The sequence below is a fragment of the Asparagus officinalis genome, chromosome 7, assembly GCF_001876935.1.
Source record: "Asparagus officinalis chromosome 7, Aspof.V1, whole genome shotgun sequence".
Taxonomy (NCBI): Eukaryota; Viridiplantae; Streptophyta; class Magnoliopsida; order Asparagales; family Asparagaceae; genus Asparagus; species Asparagus officinalis.
Genome location: NC_033800.1, coordinates 86,871,440 through 86,893,875, shown reverse-complemented (window position 1 = coordinate 86,893,875; position 22,436 = coordinate 86,871,440). Strand labels below are relative to the sequence as shown.

Genomic DNA, 22,436 nt, shown 5'->3' with positions numbered 1-22,436 from the left:
AAATACATTTTAAGGGGTTGATTTCACTGTGAAACAAACAAAATAAATAAAAACTAGGGAACACACTGGAAATGTCTTGAAATCATTTCATTTCTTTATTTCTGTTTTCCCTTTTTTTCAGAAATGTACCAAACAGGCCCTAAAAAGAAAACGGGCCAGGTCTAGTTTCCTTCAACACATTTATCAAAACAAACATATTTAATGCTAGAAGCTCCAGCTAACACAATTATCAAAACGACGACGACAACTGTCATTTGATATTTGAATTCATATAACTCAGTATTCATGTTAATGTATACTTACAATTTCCTACATATATATTGCACAAAGAATTCACAAATACACAGTCGAACTTTTCTACTAAATTTTTTGAGAATCATTACCTTTGCAAATGGAGTAATTCAAAGGTAAATGTCTGTCTGTTTGGACTGTGCTTTTATGTCTTTTAGTTTCTTCAATATGTTTGTGAAGTAATCCTGCAGATACTTCTCTAAAGTTGAAATGTCTTTCTGATCGATGCCCAAGAGGCTGTACGTCTCATTCATCGGAACTGAAAATACAACGTCGCTGGAGAGCACCTGAATCCATGATTTTGGACGTTAGGTTAATATAGATTTAGGAACTAATGTAACATTTCTATCCACTAGATGGTACATCAAAGACTTCATATTCTTGGATCAGGATAACAAACTCTAATAAGCCCCGAATTGGTTGACAGCTTACACCTATGTTTTTACTTTTTGCAAACCAGCCCTCAACTTTTCATCTCACCTTCTTTCTTAGATCATTGTCGTGAAAACCAATGGGCGAGGGTATTGTTGCCATACTCTTAATATTTTTTGGAGGGAAACTCCCCTGTACATTAATAGATTAGTTATATTTAAGTCCAATTGACAATTGCACCCTCGTTAGTATCAATAATGGACATATTTTTCAAATGTATATGGCCATGGTAAAGAAAATGGAATAAAAAAGTTAAAAGGGTTGATTTGCAAAAGAGTAAAGACATAAGAGCCAAATAGAAAAGGTTTCCATAACTTGGGGGCTAATGCACTGTCTCAAGGGTTGCTCTATCCTTGATGCACCAACTATACTATAGATAAGGACTAATGTATAGTCCTCCTTCAAGTTGTCTTGCAAATGAAGGTTATTTAGTTTTACCACGACTTAGTTTTTAATATAGGATTAACTGCAGATAGACCCTTGTACTATCGCCCAATTGCTGATAAACAACTTGTAGTTCTATTGCTGCAGATAGAACCCTTGTATTATTGTCCAATCGCGGATTGACCCCCCGAGTGGAATTTTTTTGAGTCTTACCCTCAGTTCTATTTGATGAAAAATAATTTTCTCTTTCTTCGAGGGTAAAATGGTTTTTTTTTAAATCACTTTACGGTCTATATGAATAATAGAAATATAGGGGGTTTATCAGCAATAGGGTGATAGTACATCGGGTCTATTTTTATTAACCTTTTAAGATAATCCTTGTAGGTGGGACAAAATAAAGAGCTACTACCTCTGAGAAAGCCAATCTGTCAGCAACATCATTTGTCCACTGAAAGAACCGAGTAAGCTGGCGAGTAAATTTCAGAACAGAAACCGGGACAGTGGTTACATTTGCATCCTGCCCTGCGAGTCTTTCACACAAAGTAATCACCTGCAACAAGAAATATTTTAGAAGTTTTGAAGGGCAGAGCTTTATAGCATTTGATTTTATTCCATTTGAGCAATTTTGACACTTCACGGATTTAGCAATATGCCCACATGAAAGTTACACAAAGAAGTACGAGGAAAATCATGCTCCCTATAAAAGAGGGAGTTTGGAAAAAACTTTCTATGGACCAAAATACCCTTGACTCTTTAAGATATTATTGTATTATTGTATCCTATCCTAATCAATTTTAATTAATAGAAATAAGCTTCAATAATCCGATCATATCCTCCTTTATATATATATATATACCCTTGACTCTTTAAGATATTATTGTATTATTGTATCCTATCCTAATCAATTTTAATTAATAGAAATAAGCTTCAATAATCCGATCATATCCTCCTTTATATATATATATATATATATATATATATATTTGACTCTTTAAGATATTATTGTATTATTGTATCCTATCCTAATCAATTTTAATTAATAGAAATAAGCTTCAATAATCCGATCATATCCTCCTTTATATATATATATATATATATATATATATATTTGACTCTTTAAGATATTATTGTATTATTGTATCCTATCCTAATCAATTTTAATTAATAGAAATAAGCTTCAATAATCCGATCATATCCTCCTTTATATTAAAACAGGTGGTGGAAGTGTCCCTATCGCAATGTTATCCCCTACACAAATTGTAAAATGAATGATCTCTTAATTCATGCGCACGATGTTCGTAGCAATGGGTCAGTGCCCAACATTGGTAAAGACGGGATTGACAAGCACCGTGAAGTAGAAATTTATTTACTTTGGTTAGATCAAAATCAATGATCTAAACAAATCATGTAGCACTTTGCTAATTTTATGTCGTGATTTGATATTTTCTTGTAGTAAGTTGACTCAGCTTTTGCTCCTTTACCCAAATTGATTGCCTTAATTAAAACATATAACATCACATAGATTGCATTCTAATAACGTAGTAAAGAACACCTCATCTTAGTATGAACATTGTAAATCACTTTGCAATCTCATTTTATTGACCATCATCAATATCAAAAGCTCAAAGTGAGTTCAAACAAGCTCGAAAACTACAAAATATGAATTACAAAAACAACAACAACAACTCAAACAGAGCAATAAACTGAAACAAAAACATCACAAAATAAAGCTAAACAAGCTCAAAATCAGCATCAAAGTATCAAAAACAGCAGCTATTCCCACACAACATAGAGCTAAACAAGCTCGAAATCAGCTTGAATATAACAAAAACAACAACACCCGCTCAAACAGAGCTCAAAACCGAGTCAAAAATATCTCAAATTAGAGCTAAAGAAGCTCCAAATCAGGATAAATATATCAAAATAAACACCACCAACTCAAACAAAGCTCATAACTGAACCTACTTACACAAAATACAAAGCTAAACAAGCTCGAAATCAACATGATCACATCAAAAATGACACCGGCTCAAAATAGAACTAGTTCCCACATAAAATAGAGCTAAACAAGCTCGAAATCGACATGAAAATATCAAAATCAACATCACCAGCTCAAACAATGCTCAGAACCAAACCTATTTACACAAAATATAGAGCTAAACATGCCCGAAATCGGAATGATAACGTCAAAAATAGCACCGGGAACTCAAACAGAGCTCAAAATAGAACCAATTGCTACACAAAATATAGCTAAACAAGCTCAAAATCAGCTCCAGAATCCATGATTACTTACTACGGCCCAGGATATTAATAGACTGGTCATAATAGATTGCCTCGCCTATAAAACTATGATGTAATGTAGGCTGCTATTATGAGGGATTACCAAAACCAAACATTGTAATACCAATGTAGGTTGCATTCCACACAAAATTACCTCGCCTAAACATTACATAATTAATATTGGTTGCATTCTCAGTTTGCTATCACCATCATCATTGCCCATCTAAAAAAACATAAACAAAAAGAACTCATACCATAATTGAGTACCAAAGAAAGCCATCCATCATTAAGGCCAAACCAAGCATTGCATACCACAAGAAGTGTAAAACCCTGTACATTTTTATTATATATATATATGATTATTAGTGAAAAATAATGTTTATTTATGATAAATGTCTTTATGTCATGTTTGTGCATGATAACTAGTGTTTTGAGTTTATGTGAATGTATATATGCATCAGGTTTAAGGTTGAGTTTTGCAAATTTACAAATCATGCACATGCAGAAATAGAGTCTGTTCGGTCGATCGCGAGTCGACTGATAGAGTTCGGGTCTGTTTGGGTTTTCGGGTCGGGTTTTAACGGTTGGTATTTATCTCTTTTACCCGAGAAAGACCCCTTTCATCAGTTCTCCCCAGAAACCCTAGCCCCCTTTCCCCTCTAAAACCCTAGCTTCGGATTTTGGGCGTTTTTGGGAGATTTTCGGGGATTTTTAGCAGCTTCTTGTGGTTTGCAGCGAAGGGAGTCGTTCTTCAACACACCAGAGGCGAGTAGCATCTCGCTCAATCCCTCTCCCATGTTTTTAAGAGTTTTTAAACGTTTTTCATGAGATTTATTGAGCCTAAGAATTATTTTCAAGTATAAATCGATTTTCATGAGGTTTATTGAGCCTAAGAATTATTTTTATGTATAAATCGATGTTCTTATTAGTGTAGATGCTAAAAATCATGTGTTTCAGATCTCTAAATCCTCACCAATGAATCTTTGATGAAACCCAGATCTGGGAATTTATTTAAAAATGAGTTTCTATATTGATTAAATGCTCTCATACATGTTTAGGGATTAAATGTTAGATCTAACATGCAAGATTTCATTTTCCATGTTTTATACGAATTTTTCACTATCTCATATGTTTAGAATTGATAATATATAGTTTGAGTTTGATGAATTTGATTTTTAGATGAATTTTTGCAGAAATAACACAGCATGCACGAACATGGAAAACCCATCTGTTCAGTCGATTGTGACATTTGTTTTACGTATTGTAATAGGTTGTCTCTTTTCTTTATTGTTCTCGTATTAGCTTTTGGGTTCGATATTTAGGGATTTACAATTTGAGATATCATACTCCCTTTAAAAGAGGGAGTTTGGGAAAAACTTTCTATGGATAAAAATACCCTTGACCCTTTAAGATATTATCTTATTATTGTATCATATTCTAATTAATTTTAATTAATAGAAATAAGCTTCAATAATCCGATCCTATCCTACTTAATACATATATAAGCTCAGATTTGATTTACATATGTTAATAATAGAAAATCTCTGAATATACAAAATTTATATTTACTAGAGAAATTAGATAAAGATTTAAAATTTTGACAATCTAGATATTTGAATTTGGTACCTAATGAGTCAAAAAAGAAAAAGAAAAAATAACTCTTCATCTTATCGTTTGTTTTTTATATCATATCACATCATACTCCTTTTAAAAGCACGAGTTCGGAAAAATCTTTTCTTGGTCAATATTACCCTTCACTATTTTGAATATTTCATTCATATCTTAATCTATCCTAATTATAATTATATCATATTCTAATCTTACATGAACTCTCTATAACTCAACAAATTAAAAAAATATTAATAAAATATATAAAACAGCTTTATGGTATTAGTTTGTTAAGATAAAGAAATTATATGTAGCTAATATACTATAATAATGAAGTATTGTAAAAAAACCTAAAAGGTTTTAAAATTGCACAAAATACTCTGAAAAGTTTAAAATTATAAAAAAAACATCTTAACGTTTTAAAACTTCAAACAACAAACATTAATCAAGAAGTTAATAGCAGTCTATGAATAATCAAAAATTTGCAGTTAACACTTGAATATCTTAAAAAATCATGGAAACACCCTCAAAAGTTTAAATTACAAATAAGCACCCTGAAATTATAAAATTATAAAATTTTCAAACAACATAAGTGAATTCAAGGGATTACCATGATGCACCTGAAAATTTTTAACATTTCAAACTTAGAACAACAAACACAGAATTAAGAAATTAACAGCAACCTCTAAAGACTTTAAAATTTCCAATTAAACTTAGAACAACAAACACAGAATTAAGAAATTAACAGCAACCTCTAAAGACTTTAAAATTTCCAATTAGCACATTCAATGTCTCAAAAATTATAGAAACACCCTCAAAAGTTTAAATTATAAAAAATCACCATAAAATTCTAAAATTTTAAAATTTATAAATAACAAAAGATGAATTCGAGAGATTACTTTCATGCACCTAAAAATTAAAAATTTACCAAAATTAACCTTAAGTTACAAAAATTACAAAAGACTTCTTCAAAATTTTAAAATCACAAAAAAACTCTAAAATTTTAAAGATTCTAACAAGTACACATTAAATCTGAAAATTATTACAGACCACTGATATTTGAGTTTTTCAAAAATTTATCTACAATTTTAATAATCGTAAAAAGAATGCTTAAATTTTTAGAGTTGTAGGAAATATTTTAACATTAAAAAATTACTACCGACACATGAAACATAGAAGTTACAACTGCCAAACTTAAAAGTAATTTTTTTAAAAATACTCCCAAAGTTTTAAAAATTATAAATCACACCCTTAAAGTTCAAAACCATAAGAGTTTATTATCCCTTTTTAGCATCTAAAAGTAGTCTAAATTAATGCTGGAATAAAATTTTTAAAAAATATATGATAGCTTTAAAATTATTGTTACCATATAAGTCAAAGTAGTTGCATATAATTTTACTAATAAGTTGGAGCAGCAAAAATATATTAGTAACATTTAATTGATAGATGTTTATATCCATAAAAATAATAAAAGACTATAATATAATAGCTTAGCATCGATTGATTATAATTTAGAAACATTAATCTTTGATGTTAGTAATATTTATAAGGTAAAATAATACAATGAATTACATATGGAGAAACTATCAGAATGTTCAAAGATATCATTCAAAAGAATCAAGTTATTTCTATTACAAATGATAAAGCGATAAAATGAATAAAGAAAGCACTGACTAAGTTCCATCGAAGAATAATTAACAACTTTATCTCAATCAAAGAAGAATTCTTCATGGAAGATATAAGAAAAATTAGTAAGTATTCATAAATTTTATACTTTGTCCTTCAAATACTAAAGAAATTAAATATTAATATTATAATCTAAGGGAAATTATTAATGAAAAAATACATGTATTTAGTTCAGATCTTTGTGAAAAACGATAGGGATAGAGTAAAAGTAATGTTATTGACATAATAGAAACTCTTATTAAATGCATATCAAAAGAATTCATTGTAGATGAAAAAGAGGTAGCTCCTGATCTTATTTAAGCAATAAATTTGGAACACCAATAATTTAATATATATGAAATTAAAATTTATTCTCATTAAAATAGGAAAAAAAAATCAAAGTTTGTATATCAAAAAGTTTGTGTTGAACATCAGAAATACACTTTACTTCTTTATGAAGTTAAACGAGAAGATCAAAGAATAACAAGCCTAGGAAAGATAACAGTGCAAAAAATCCAACTCCAGCCTGATGTTACAATTGATGTAGATGATGAAGATATTATTCTAAAATTGCCAAGAAAAGAGATAAAGGGGAAGAAGGAATGATCTCAGCTTAATAAAAAAATAAAATTAAAGGAATAAAAGACAAAATTTCTAAATATTTTATAGAATAGTTTAATTGTTTTGAATGAAACTAGGAATCTTTAGAAAGGGGGTTTATGAACTTTTTTAGTACTTTTATATGCTTATGTGGATGTTTTTATTATTTAAAAGTATACTCTAGAGCTAGCATTAGTGTTTAGTTTATAATTTTTATGAAGTCTATTAATGATTAGGAATAAATTTTATATTCTATTTTGTATCGTTTTAGCATACTTTTAATCAATCACCTTGCCTTATTAGTTTTAAATATTCACTTTTCTTGTATAACACTGTTTCAATATTTTTCATTTTCACAACGCTATACTTTCTCAAGTAAAGTTTGGTTTTATGTTAGTCCAAATAATATAAAAATTTAAATTAGCTTCAGATTATATTTGTATTCTATCAATCAAATATCAGCATGAAAATTTAAGTTAGATATAGCCCATTTAAACAAACATTAAAGAAAATAAATAATCGTAATGATAAATTTTAGAGACAAAAGTAAGCACAAACTATTAAAGTGGAACCGATGAACAAACTTTAGTTAGGGGAAAAAATCAAAAAATAGTTAATCATGATATCTAACCACGTGCATTGCACGTGTATAAAACCTAGTAAAACAAAAGAGACACTTGAAAACATGAAATCCTCATACCTCTTGGGTTGTCCAAGCTCGAGGTCCAGCAAATGTGAGATGCTTTTTGGCAATATTTTCATTGCGCATAGCTATAAATGTCAATCGAGCTATATCCTGGAACAACATAAAGATGTAGATTAAGCACAACTATAAACCCATGATGCAATGCAGGTATAAATTAATAAATTAAAATTCCAACCTGTGTATCCATGTAAGCTATCCTTGTGGGAGCATCCGTACCCCAAACTGATTTCTCTTCTAGTATTGGAACAGCATATTGTCCAATTAAGCCCTATTTGCATTGATACAGAAGGATTAAATTGATAAAACTGAAGGATAAAGCAAAACACTTTTACAATAAATGTAATTTTTGAAAAAGAACTAAAAAGTATATATATTGAGTGTTGTACTGTAAACTTTATCTTTTCACTGTCTCCCCAAACCAAGACAAGAAGGGGGTCAGCATTACGCAGCTAACAACTACCATGTAATCTAGTAGAATCTCTATGAATATGAATCCTACATAAAGGATGACTAGATGTAGGTACTGTTTGTGGAGTTTGATTTACATGGAGAATACATAGTACCAAGACCAAGAATTAAACGTCTACGTAATTGCACGCCTCCTCCTGGGTGTGGGGCAAAAGGGAAACCTCATGTGGAGGGTATTTTCATAATTTCAACTCTATAGATAGAAACCCCATGCTATAAATTTGTATCTTCAGCTGTCTATGAAGTGGTATCCCAAAGGGAGAATAATAGAGATAGTATGGAGATGAGATTGATTGTAATCCTTATTTTGGCCGATTGATCATCCAATATGCTAGTTTCAACAATTCTCGTTCCTTACACTTCTTCTTGGCTGCTTGGCCTATAGTAGGTATTTGGTTCACTGCTTTAGGTATTAGTACTATAACTTTCAACATAAATGGTTTCAATTTCAACCAATCTGTAGTTGATAGTTAGGGTCGAAGGTACCGCATGAATATTCTATGATAGTAGGTATTGAAGAATCAGCACATTAAATTTGTAATGTTAAGTATTAGTGGAATTGTAACCTGGTTTATACTCTGAAGACATAGGTAATCACATTGATTGCTGCCCGTTAAGTCTCTATGTTTCAGTAATTGTTTTCTCTATTTTATTTGTACTTTCTGTTGTTGATGGCGGTATTATTCCTTTGTGTTTCTAGAGTAGTTATGAAGGATATGTTAATGAATAGAAGAGGAGATAACCTTCAATAGAACTCAATGGAAGATTATGACCAATGTAGCCGACCATAAAATTTTGGGATATAGATTTTTTTTTTTTTGTTATTGCATTAACAAGCAAATAATATCCTTCAAATTTTTGGAAATGATGAAATAAATTACTATTCCAAAAATAATTAATCTATCCTAGAATTTAATGAATCTAAGAAAAAGGGTTCCTAGTTTAATTAAGAACAACAATTTGGAGGCAGTATCAGAATCATACGTTGGGCATTAAATACCTGCATGAAACCGCATAAACGGATTATGATGTAGTTTAAACCAGAATCTTGAAGGAACTTCTCGGTGCAGCGCTTGATCTCCATCAAAGGAACCTCAGGGTGTTTATCACAGTTATGAATGGAATAAAATACAAACTTTTGGATTCCCATTGCTTTTGCGCATTGTATGAGAGCAACTTTCCCTTCCCAATCTACCTAAATAGAACAAATCAGTTAGGATAGGAAAGCACGAACAAGTACCATTACCATTAGCAATACATTGCTTGATGAAAGACCAGCTCGTTGAGAACAAAATAAATAAAATATATGTACGGTGATAAATGCAAAAATATTTTATGTCCTTGCATGTAGAGGCACATCTAAGGATGGGAAATGGTTGTAATATAGAGTGAACAATTTCACATTCATTTTAGACTGTATAGTTGCACATCTAAGGACAAAAACGACTTATCTTCAGAAATTTACATATGTCCTTTATTTCATGCTCATTTTATTTTCCACAAATCGTAAGCACAATCAAAAAAATAATGAATCCATAAAAATAAACCATCAATGCTTAACAAAAAATCCAAAGAAAATATTTTACTGCTTCAACTTTTAAACAACGAAAATAGTCTCAGACTCTCAGGTTTCTATGATAAACTATATTGAAAAAACAAACATTGTATTAAAATAGTGCATGTTTTATTGAAATAGCATACATTATTAAAATAGTGTATGCTTTATCGTAATAGTGTAGATTCATGACATGTCTGAGTTATTTCAAAAGGTCACGTAACATTTAAGGTTTGTTACATTACATAAACGCGAAATAACAAGTTATGTAGCAGGTTTTTTTTTCCAATAATGTTCTAAACAATAGTTTTGGCTAATAAAAGAATGAAGGCTTCCTATTATGAGTGATTATTTGGAGTAAGCTACAATTGAGAATACCAGCTCTACTGTTCCCATAGTAGCTGCTTGTACCTTTTCGATTTGCAACCTTGTGGTTAGAATCCGTGTGTAAAAACTTAACCTAGTTTGCAGGTTTAGTTTTATGTGAAGGAAGTATATGTTAAACATGGAATAATATAATTTATGTGTATTTGTTCGTTCAAGGTTGAAGGTCCATATGTGAAACACATCAAAGTCTACAAATCATAGATACCCAAAGATAAAGTACATGCATGTGTAGATGTCTGCAAGTAAGTTTTTAATCAAATACTTCTCCAGGTCAACTACAAAAACAGTTTATCTCTAAATTGAGTACCTTGCGGATAGGCTCTTCGGGCCGTCCTGTTGCACAATCTATCACTGTATGAACGCCAACAAGAGTCGCAGGAATGGTCTCTGGTTTGCTAAGATCAGCCTGTTCATAATATCATCACAAGCATGTCTCAGTTCAAACCTAAAGAAAATGATTTGTCATCCATTCATTTCTCTATTTAAAATTAAGGCCAGACCACTAATAATGAAAGAGAAAAGGTAAAAAGAAAGATCAAATGTTATCTGAAGGCATCCCATGGCCCACGCATCTCCTACATGGTTAGAACCATATACAATATCTATTACTATTTTAAAACAACTGTCACTAGTTGCATGAATCACAAGCAGAAGCTATCCTAGTCTTTGTTGCTGTTGTTGTTATTATTATTTTGGAAACACTATCCTCCATCTGTTATATATCATCATCTCAATATCAATTCTATCAAAATTCATCAATTGCCTCATTACTTCACCTTTTCTTTCTCCTCTTCTCTCTTCCCAAATACTATAGCCGCACTCTCAGATTAATGTGCATTGCGCAGGTAAGTAACAAGTTTGCACTAAAACATCATTCCCGCTCCACTTGACTTCCAAAACAATTCAACAGATAAATGAGATGATTTGATATATGACTGATTGGCAAATTTATCCCTGTGATATGTAGCCACCAACAACTGTTCCTAGAAACATTGTAACCAAGATATATTGTAGTAACTCTCCTCACCTTCCTCAAGCAGTCGATAGCTTATAAAAGTATTCATTGCTTTCCATTGTCAATAGTTTCAACTAATAAAACTATCAAGCAAACTGAACGATGGCTTACCAAGATACTCAATTTAAAAAAAAATTACATGTCGACCACTTAGAGACACCCTATGACACGAAACCCATGTACTATGACTTGGATACACAAAGAAAATAGTATATTATTGTATAGGAAAGAAATATCTTAAAAGTTAAAAGACATACAAAGAATGGTCTAGACACGTGATGCTTCTTCTAACAATGAATGTCATGAAATAACTAAACAAATACTGTGATTTAGAGCTTGTTTCTCCTTTAAGTATACACGCCACACAAGTATAATCAATGTATTCCTGTCCTCCTGTTCATGACTCGTCATGTCAAAAAGATTTCAGGACACTTGATGTCTATGTCTGTGTCCATGTTACAGTAACACAGATACTCTACTGAAACCTGATTATCCTTCCAGAAAGAGAGAGTTTTTCAGTTGAAGAGAAGAATGAGAAGAAAGTTTTTCAGTTGAAGAGTGCATTGACTGAATGAGTTCAAAGGCCTCCAGAGATAAACTTAATAGTAAAAGAGTTATATAAAATCATGTTTTATGGCAGCCAGTAGTACCACGTGAAAATTTGAAGTTACAAGATAGCAGAATTCACATGATAATATAAGTACCAAACCTGGTTCTGATACTTTATGATACTGTTATGGAAGTACAATTTAGTGATTGCTCAATGTCATGATGTCATTATTTCATCTTTCCCATCTGTGTTCATACTGCAAGATTAATGTTCCTTACAACTCAAACTAATAACTTTACAGGACTAGTCTATTCTTTAGAATAAAGACATTGCTCATGAGCCTTCGATGTCTAGCTAGTAGTTAACCAGCTGTCTTGAAACACAGCTTTCAAAGAATCGGTAAAGTCTAAATCAACGAGGGTATACTTTAACATGATGAATGTGTAGGTTAAAACTTAAAAGACAAGCTAGAATAAACTTAACTGGATTGGGAACTCTGTCCAGCCACTTTTTATCTGTTGGATTTACTTTGAGATTCATGTTGGTGAGTGATGCAAATCAAGGCTAATTGTAAGATGCCTTTATGTATATCACACATTAACATGAATCTCAAAGCAAAATCAAGGGATTAAAATGTTAGTGGATAGAACCCCAAGTCCACTTAAGTTATTCTTGCTAGTAAAAATACGTGCAAAAAGGAGGTCCTAATGTTAAATGAGAAACAATTGAAATTTCAAAACCTACATTGACAACAGTTGCACCCCAATCTCGAAGGAAATCAGCTGGAGCTGGCCGAGGCCTTACAAGACATCTAACGTCATATCCTTCATCTAATGCTTTCCTAACAACTTGCCGGCCCAAAGTTCCGGTGGCCCCAACAACTAGTATGCTTGTTTGCCTGACAGGAGTGCCCTGAGCAATACTAGTTGAAACTACTGTTTGAGCATTACATTTAACGAGCGATTGCATGTTATATCTTCCTGAAAACAATCAAGACAAAAAAAAAGGTTAGGGTATATGCTATAAAGTATTTGGTAACTATATAACGGGTTATTTGTTGGCATAATGAAAGTTGAAAAGTAAACCATCATATATAAAATTCTACATCACACACTAGCATTTGATCACAAAGCTTCAGGGAACATTCATAACTAGAGTTTTATTTTAGAATCACTTTTCATTTATGAACTGAAGTAACCCCACAGAATGGAATTCTTACTTATTTATACAAGTTATAATTTGTTCATTTAAGCTATCACAAGTAATGGGCCTCATACCTGCACTTGCAAGGACACAGGTCATGCTTTTTGACCATATGTTACCTCAAATAGTGGGCAAATCATCTAAGTGATTTAGTTAAGAAACTGAAAAAGGCCACATTTGGCTCGTCACAATTATGGAAGTGGTTATAAGTTTTCGCCAAGTTAAATGCCCTGAGCATCAATCATGATCTTTTATATCTTTAATTTAACCAATCTTCTTTCTACAGTATCTTCACTTCCTCTCTCTTCAGTCTTCACATCCTCTTGCAACTCTTTTCTCTCAAATCCTTGTCAAATCCTAGTTCAAACATGTGGCTCACAGTAGAGTAAGAGTTCAGGGGTTTAAGCTTGATAGGGGAGCTTGAACAACAGACCTCCACTAATAGTAAAGGCATAACACATCTAACTAACCAATAAAAAATTCACATGATTAGAATTAATTTTGTGGTATTGGATTTGAAGGTTCTCTTTCTTTGTGGATTTGAAGACCCTTTTGGTGGATTCCAAGGTTTGCTTCCGCAGAGGTGCAATGGAAGGAACATTTTTATCAGAGCGACCCAGATTCAAATCTCACTAAACACGAATTTAAAACAGACTTTGAAACACTTTGTTGGTTGAGGACCATAAAAAGGGTCACGGGCACATTTGAGCATAAAATTAATGATCCTCAACCTCATCACAAGAGTCTTGGTGACTTTAATATCATTAAGCCTTGCTTAAGGGTTCGCACTAACTACGATTTGCTGAAAGAATGGTGTCCCAGTGTAAACATTTCATCTCAAATTTGAGACCCATTCTCTCATGGTCCAATGCTATGTGTCTTTCTCAAACACCACTATAACCTTTAGCTACTGTTCTCTATTAATCCTTACGCTTACGGTAGATAGGTAATCAAAATTGTAGAACACTAGAATGTCTCAAATTGCTAGTTCGTTACAAACTTCAAAGGTAAATTTACATGTATGGGCCTGCTGTAAATTTATAACAAATCGATATGGACTGAAAAGTAATTTTCCATCAGAAAGAAGGCTCACTTGCCTGCAGAAGACGAAGAGACAAGTGGAGCGCAGAATAGCGCTTCGCTGCACGCGGGTGCTAAAGTGCGCCCCCACGAGAGAGAACGGCGAGCGGAGGCGAGATGAGGAGAGAGAGGACTGAGGCTCGACGCCATTGACGCCATTGTTTCTCTTTAACGGGGAGCTTTGTTTTGATTTTGATTTGTATTTATTTTCTCCGTGCTAATAGTATCAAATTTTCTGCGAAGTGAGAGGTCATGCTTTCTGGTGAAGGGGAAGAGATGAAGTCGATCTCGGTTCTGCCACGTACTACTGGATTGGATTACGGATTTGTCCAAGTGAGCAGAGTTTTTTTCCTCACTCTCTCTCACTTTTTTTTTGTGAGTTTTGTTTAAAAATATTTTTTAAAAGAAAATAGGGAAAATTGTGTAAGTAGAAACTTCATGTGACGAGGCTTTTTGTATTCTACCACATGTGGATAAGCCCCAAATACACACAGTATTTGTGACGAGGCCCCAAAGTATGGATTTCAAAAAAAGCCCAATGGAAGTTACGAACTTGCCCCCTTTGATGGGACTGAACTCGGTAACTGTGCCCCTCCCTATTTATTCACAATTTCTTCATCATTAATCACATTTCTCTCTCTCACCCCTCTATCTCTCAACTTCTCCTTCTCTCTTACTTCCGCCATGGCCACTGAAAATGATCAGGCTCTGGGAAGGCTGTGGAAGGCAAAAGCGAGGACAGTGGTCACGGAGTCGGAGATCGGGGACATGATCAGGCCCTAGGGCCAGGCCGTTTATGTAAAACCCTAAAAATTTGAATATTTTTTGATAAATAATAATAAATATGTTATATATTTATAAATAACATATTATGATGTTTGAGTATGCCATGAATTGGTTTGAGATCAATTCAATGTATATATGTATATATATCATACTCCCTTTAAAAGCACAAGTTCGGAAAATCTTTTTTAGACAAATATACTCTTTTATAGTTTGAACTACCTTATCTATAATCAAATTCTAATTTTCAATGGTCAATATTACCCTTCACTATTTTGAATATTTTATTTATATCTTAATCTATCCTAATCATAATCATATCTTATCCTAATCCTATGTGAACCATGTTTAGCTTAACAATTTAAAAAAACTAAAATATTAATAAAATATATAAAACATAAAAATGATATTAGTTTGTTAAGATAAAGAAATTACAAGTAGATAACATATTATAATACATAAAGTATTATAAAAAAACCATAAAAAGTTTTAAAATTGCAGAAATGACCCTGAAAAGTTCAAAATTATAAAACTCATTCAAATGTCTCAAAACTTAAAATAAAAAACATGAAATTAAAAAATTAACATCAGTTTGCAAAGAATTTAAAATTTACAGTTAACACCTCAATGTCTCAAAAATTATAAAAGCACCCTCAAAAGTTTAAATTACAAACAAGCACATTAAAATTATAAAATTTTAAAACTTACAAACAACACAGATGAATTCAAGAGATTACCATGATACACCTAAAATTTTTGACATTTAAATTTAAATTTTTTAATTAACACCCTCAATATCTCAAAAATTATAGAAACACATTCAAAAGTTCAAATTATAAAAAGCCACCCTAAAATTCTAAAATTTGTAAATAAAATAAGATGAATTCAAGATATAACCCTTAGACACCTAAAAAATTAAAATTTACCAAAATTAACCTCAAAATTTTTAAAAAACTCTTTCAAAATTTAAAAATCATAAAAAAAACTCTAAATTTTCAAAAATTTTAACTAGCACACATCAAATTCGTCGATTGGTAGACCGCTAAAATTTAATATTTTTCAAAATTAATCTATAGTTTTAATAATTGTAAAAGACACCCTCAAAATTTTAGAGTTACAAGAAATATACTAACATTTAAAAAATTACCACCAACACATGAAACATAGAATTTACAACTACCAAACTTAAAAGTAAATTTTTTTAAAAACTCTTTCAAAAATTTAAAAATTATAAATCACACCCTCAAAGTTCAAAACCACAAAAATGGGCTAAAATTTTAAAACTTGGCAAAGAAAAGTGTAATTGTTTGGTATTTTTCATATATATATATATATTAAAATTTCTAATTTAGGGATTTACTATCCATTTTCAGCATCTAAGAATAGTCTAAGTTGATACTGGTAAACAAAAACAATAAGAATTGATTAAAAACATCCGGTTAATGGATAAAATTTTTAAAAATATTATAGATTAAAAATTATCGGCACTATATAAATTAAAGTAATTTCATATAATTTTAGTAATAAGTTGGGGTAGCCAAAATACATTCGTAACATTAATTGATAGATGTTTAAATCCATAGAAATGATAAAACACTATAATATTATACCTTAGCATTAATTGATTTTAATTTAGAAACTTTAATCTTTGACGTTAATAATATTTATAGGGTAAAAGAATACAAGGAATTACATATGGAGAAACTATTAGAATATTTAGAGATAACTTTAAAAGAATTGAGTTATTTCCATTGCAAATGGGAAAGTGATGGAAATAAATCTAAAATTCAGAAAACGTCAATGAATCACTTGAATTGGCATTAACATAAGACATATCTATTAATGAAGCACTGAATGAGTTACATTAAAAAATAATTTAATAACTTTATCCTAATCAAAGAAAAAATCTCCATGGAAGACATAAGAAAAATTAGTAAGTATTCATAAATTCCATACTGTGTTCTTCAAATTAAATATTAATATTATAATCTAAGAGAAATTGGTAATGAATAATGTAGGTATTTAGTTTAGATCTTTATAGAAAATGACAGGGATAGAGCAAATGTAATATTATTGAAATAACAGAAATTATTATTGGATACACATCAGAAGAATTTATTTTAGAGGAAAATAAAGAGATAGCTTCTAATTTATTTAAGTAATAAATTAGGAACACAAAGAATTTTATATATATGAAATTAATATTTATTCTCATTGAAATAAAAAAAAATCAAAGTCTATATTTTGAGCAGTTTGTGTTGAACATCATAAGTACATTTGATTTCTTTGTAAAGTTAAATGAGATGATAAAAAAATAACGAGCCTAGAAAAGATAATAGCATAAAAAATACAAAATTAGCCTGATGTCACAATTGATGTAGATGATGAAGACAATACTCTAGAATTGTCCGAGAAATGATAAATGAAAAACCTGAAGAAGGATTGATCTTAACTCAATAAAAAATAAAATAGAAGAAATAAAAATAATATTTTATGAATATTTTATAGAATAGTTTAATTATTTTGAGTGAAATTAGGAATCTTTAGAAGGGAGTTTCATGAATTTTTTTCAGTACTTTTATATTCTTATGTGGATGTTTTTATCATATAAAAGTATACTAGAGTTAGCATTAATCTTTAATTTATATTTTTTTTTGAAGTCTATCAATGATTAGGAATAAACTTCATATTCTCTTTTGTATCGTTTTAACATACTTTAAATTAATTATTTTACCATATTGGTTTTAAATATTCACCTTCCTTGTATAACACTATTTTAATATTTTTCACTTTGCAATGCTATACTTTCTCAAATAAAGTTTAGTTTCATATCGGTCAAAAATAATATGAAAATTCAAATTACTTTTAAATTATATTTGTTTTTTGTCAATTCAAATATCAACATGAAAATTTAAATTGGGTGTATCCCATTTAAACAAACATAAAAAAATAATCGGGATGTAAGAGTTTAAAGAAAAAAATGAGCACAAACTGCTAAAAATACTTAATCATGGTATTAAATCACGTGCATTGCACGTGTGTAAAAACTAGTAAGAGCAAATGCACAATTCATGCTCGATGTATAAATCTGGAAATTTATGACCAGCGGAGAGATTTTATATTTTTCTCACAGATGTATTTGGAAGGGCTTAACCCTATAATTTAGAGTGATTGACACAAGTGATTATTTTTTATTTGTTTTAGTTATGTTTTTCTTTTATGTTTCTCCTCCTTCTCATTATCTTTTAGAATTTTTTAGTATTGATTTTAAAAAAACTAACTTCTATTTTTCTTAGAATTTTTTTGGTGTATGCAAGGTTGGATTAGGGATAATACCAATTGTTTATCCATTTTGAACAAATTTTTGAAGATATAGATAATCTTAATCCATTGGTTCTTCAAGGTATGTGTTACCCAATTAGGAATGCAATCTCATCTTGCATTAAGCTACCTGAAGTCAATGGAACTAATTTTGAGCTTAGACTGCATTATATAAACATGCTTCCAAAATTCTTAGGAAATAAAACCGAAGACACATATATCTTTATCTCCAAGTTTGAGGAAGTTTGTCTTATGATTAAGATTAGTGAACTATCTGAGGATGCGATCAAGCTTCGATTTATTCCATTTGCTCTTAAGGACAAATCCAATAAATGGCTGTATAGCTTACCCACGAATTCTATCTCAACTTGGGATGGATTTATTATTGTTTTTCTGAAGAAATTTTCCCTAACCACAAAACGGTTAAGTTTAGAAACAACATCATGAATTTTAAAATTTCCCGGGTGAGCTATTCTAAAAGTATTTTGACATATTTAAAGATCTCATTATCCAATGTTCTCACCACGGTCTTGAAAAATGGCGATTATGCCAAATCATCTGCAAAGGATTAGATTATTCTTCAAAAACTTCCTTAAAATCAACGTGTTAAGTGGATTTCATGAAGAAAATTGGCGACGAAGCTTGGAAATTTTTAGAGAGTTTATTTGAGAAAACTATGCAATGGGAATACTATGATGACAGTTTTATCACTTCCCCAACTCAAATCCAGTGGTCTGTCCCTAGAGACAAACATTGCCTCTGAAGCAAAGATGGCTATAATCATGCGTAGATTAGAAGCACTAGAAATCAAAGAATGAGCCCTTGGCGAAGACTTGGGCGAAGTCCCATAAGAAACATCTGCGTCTGGCGCTCTCCTGACTGCCACATGTCCGTAAAACGTAGAAGACTCATAAATCGGCTCTCATAATCAGCCACAGACATATCTCCTTGCTCTAGCTTAGACAACTCTAGCTCTTTCCCGGCCCGTGCCGCGGAAGAGATGTACTGCTCGTCGAAGAAATACACGAAATCCTCCCAAGTGAGGGTTATCCGATGATCCGGAGTGAACTGAAGCCTGTACCATCCTCCTGCATCACCCTTTAGGCTAAAAGCTGCCAGCCTCTGCTTCTGTACTGAGTTGACGTTAAGTAAATCCAGAATGTTACTCACGTCCTCCTTCCACTTGTGGGTCACAAGCGAATCTGATGATCCCTAAAACTCTGACGCCCTCATCTTCTGGTAGCGCTCCACTAAACGGAGCCAAGCCTCTTGCTCTGCGGCTGCAACTAATGGTGGGTAGCGCTCCACTAAACGGAGCCAAGCCTCTTGCTCTGCGGCTGCAACTAATGGTGGGGTGAGTCCTGGTGTGGTCTCTGGAGACTCCTCTACGATGGGGATGGCTGGAATAACTGGCGGTGGGACCACAGGTGGTGGTGGTGCTGGCGGCATGTGATTTGCCACTTGCTCCTCAAGCACTGCTAGCCTCGCTGCAATGGGTGCCATGAGGTCTATCAAATACTGTGGAGCCTGTTGCGGCTCGGGTGGAGCCTGTTGCGGCTCGGGTGGAGCCTGCTGTGGCGGGTGGAGCCTGCTGTTGCTCGGGTTCTGGTTCAGTCTGTCCTTCTCCCTGAGTACGGAATCCTCTCCGTCCACGTCCTCGTCCGGCCATCTATACATTCGGAATATAAGGTACAGTATTAAGACCTCAGGCAAAAGATATAACACATAACTATAAGAAAATCGTATCACTTATCATTCACGTAAATACTTTTCAATCGAAGTATGATAGTCATAAAAAAAATTGTAATTTTTAAGATATACGTATATATCGTCCTCACTCATTCTAAAAATTCCTAACGGACTCTATACATGAATCCTAAGAAACTCTATACTAGCTCCATGACTCGACACATGATGATCCTAAGGATACTGGAACAAGAGCTCTGATACCAACTGTGACGCCCCTATTTTCACACATGGCTGCAGTCCAAGGTGAATCCAGAGATGTCAAACCTGCCATGCACCCACACTGTGCAACAACAAATTTCACCAATCACAGTAATATCCTCTAGTGGGATCAAATAAAAGCGTAGGTATAAAACAGGCAAAGAAATAGAACAATAATAATAGACATGATAAAGAGGATGATATCTCATAAATAAAGGTCATGTCTCAACTGAAAATAAACTGAAATACATATGGAGTCTGAAATAACATACGATGTCTCAACATGAATCAAAACAGAAAGTCGAACTAAGGCACATTGCCTTTACAAAATGAAACTAAACTCTAAGTCTGAATAAAATTTAAAATTATAGTCATCCTGCGGCGACTATGCAAGAACTCCGTCATCATGCGGCTCTCCGGAATTCCGAGCTACCTAAAAGGGTATTTTTAAAAGAAAAGAAACAACAACAAGAGCGTCAGAGCGCTACAGCAAGATTACCCCCATTCGCCCCAGGGGAAGGGCTGCTAGGATGGAGTGGAGGCTCTATCCATTAAGCATAGTCTACCTATATCATTTTCCCCATATCTAGCGGAATTAATATTCAGAAACCTACAAAACGAGACGTAGTACGTCGAGCGAAATAATCCAAATAAGGAAACCCTCATGTATATACCATATATCCTGAATCGTAAACATCTAAACATTAATACCGAAATAAGAATAAACAATCTAATGAAACCAATAATTAGAAATCCATAACACGAGACTGGTACGTCGAGCGAAATAATCCAAACAAGGAAACCCTCATGTATATGTTCGCGGGAAAAATCGTTTCTTTCTTCATTGTTGATTCCATTGTCATCTTAAATAACAACTTTTTGAGTTACAAAGATTCGGTCTTTTTATAAGATCCGGTTACAATGAAAATCAAAGAAAATAAAAGAAAGATTACAACTTTTTATCCTTATTTGTCGAACAAATCGCGAGCTCCTGTTTTGCGGTCGCTCGCTTGCGTGGGTTATTTGCCTGCGCCAGGGTTTATCCGTGGACCACCGCGAGATCTAGATCCGATCAGATCTAAGCAGTACTACGGGTATTATTCCACGAAGGGAATAATAGCCGGGGAGGATTGATTCACCAAGGAAACAATCGTCCAAGTCTCGGGATCTAAGACCAAGCTTAGATCCGGAGTACGTCTACGTAGATCTGAGATCCGGTCCTCTCGAACACCTGCATTATTTGGCGTTGACGGTTGCCGAGCACCAGATCTGAATGAGCAAGTCTTCGAAGTCCCAAAGTTGAGATCTTTTTTAGATCTGAGTCTCCAATCCAGCAGGGCTTCGCCTCTCTCCCAATCCAACCTTTTCAAATGAACCACCCCCTCTCCTATTTATAGCCAAGGCAGTCACTGTGCTCGTCGTGCACTGTGTGCCAACACTGCAGATGGCCGGCGCACCCTCAAGTGGCTTCAGCTCATGCCGAGCACCAAGAGGTGCTCGCGCGGCCACGCTTGGCTTGGCTCGGCCACCGAGCCACCTCTCTGGCTGGTGCGTGGGCCGGGCCACCTTTGGTGGCCGCGAGCCACCAAGGAGTGGCTCGGCCTCCGAGCCACCAATTGTGTCGGAGGTGGCCGAGGCCACCCTAGAGGTGGCTCGGCCGTCCGGCCACCATTTGGTGGCTCGGAGGTGGCCGATCCACACCAAGTGGCTCGGCCACCGAGCCACTTTAGGTGGCCTCGGCCGAGCCACCAACTTGGTCCGGCCACCGAGCACCTTGGTGGCTCGGTAGCCACTCGATGACTTGGTTTTTCGAGCTCTTTTCGCGTGTTCGCCGCGTCGTCCGTCACTGGTTTTCACGGTTTTATCGTTTACCCGAGCTTTATCGTTCGATCGTGCGACTTGATTTGGTGTCTTGATCCTGATTTGCGCATAAATCTGGCCTTGGCGCTTGAGTTAGATCCATTCTATGGTTGAATGACTCGTTGATTCCTCAACTCATTAGCTTGATTCTGCACGCGGGTGGATGCATTCCGTCGCTTCTGTGCGATTCGTCGATCTCGTCGCCTCGTTGGTCTGTCGGTTTGTGCCGAGCTGTGCTAAGGGACCTATAAGCGATTTTATATGCCTACAGATACCCCCTCCAAAGTATTTCAGTCTCGTT

General features: G+C 33.3%; 1 protein-coding gene across 2 annotated transcripts; it reads right to left on the bottom strand.

Annotated features, from left to right (window-relative positions):
• LOC109850231 (uncharacterized protein ycf39) lies at positions 219-14,529 on the bottom strand. Of its 2 annotated transcripts, none has more exons than XM_020420194.1 (8): positions 14,242-14,529; positions 12,686-12,921; positions 10,684-10,782; positions 9,435-9,629; positions 8,142-8,234; positions 7,961-8,056; positions 1,517-1,657; positions 219-578 (listed from the first exon to the last, which is right to left on the bottom strand). In XM_020420194.1, the coding sequence occupies exons 1-8, from the start codon at positions 14,381-14,383 to the stop codon at positions 402-404; spliced, it is 1,179 nt and encodes a 392-aa protein (XP_020275783.1). In that variant the 5' UTR covers positions 14,384-14,529; the 3' UTR covers positions 219-401. The 2 variants fall into 2 exon arrangements, with proteins under 2 accessions (XP_020275783.1, XP_020275784.1); XM_020420195.1 differs by lacking the exon at positions 14,242-14,529 and adding an exon at positions 13,027-13,115.

Coding starts and splice junctions, on each gene's coding strand:
- LOC109850231 (XM_020420194.1), bottom strand. CDS start 14,383: ATGGCGTCAATGGCGTCGAGCCTCAGTCCTCTCTCTCCTCATCTCGCC. Junction 12,922..14,241: donor TGTCTCTTCGTCTTCTGCAG/GCAAGTGAGCCT, acceptor GATTGTTTTCAG/GAAGATATAACATGCAATCG. Junction 9,630..10,683: donor CCGAAGAGCCTATCCGCAAG/GTACTCAATTTA, acceptor TGTTCTATTTAG/GTAGATTGGGAAGGGAAAGT.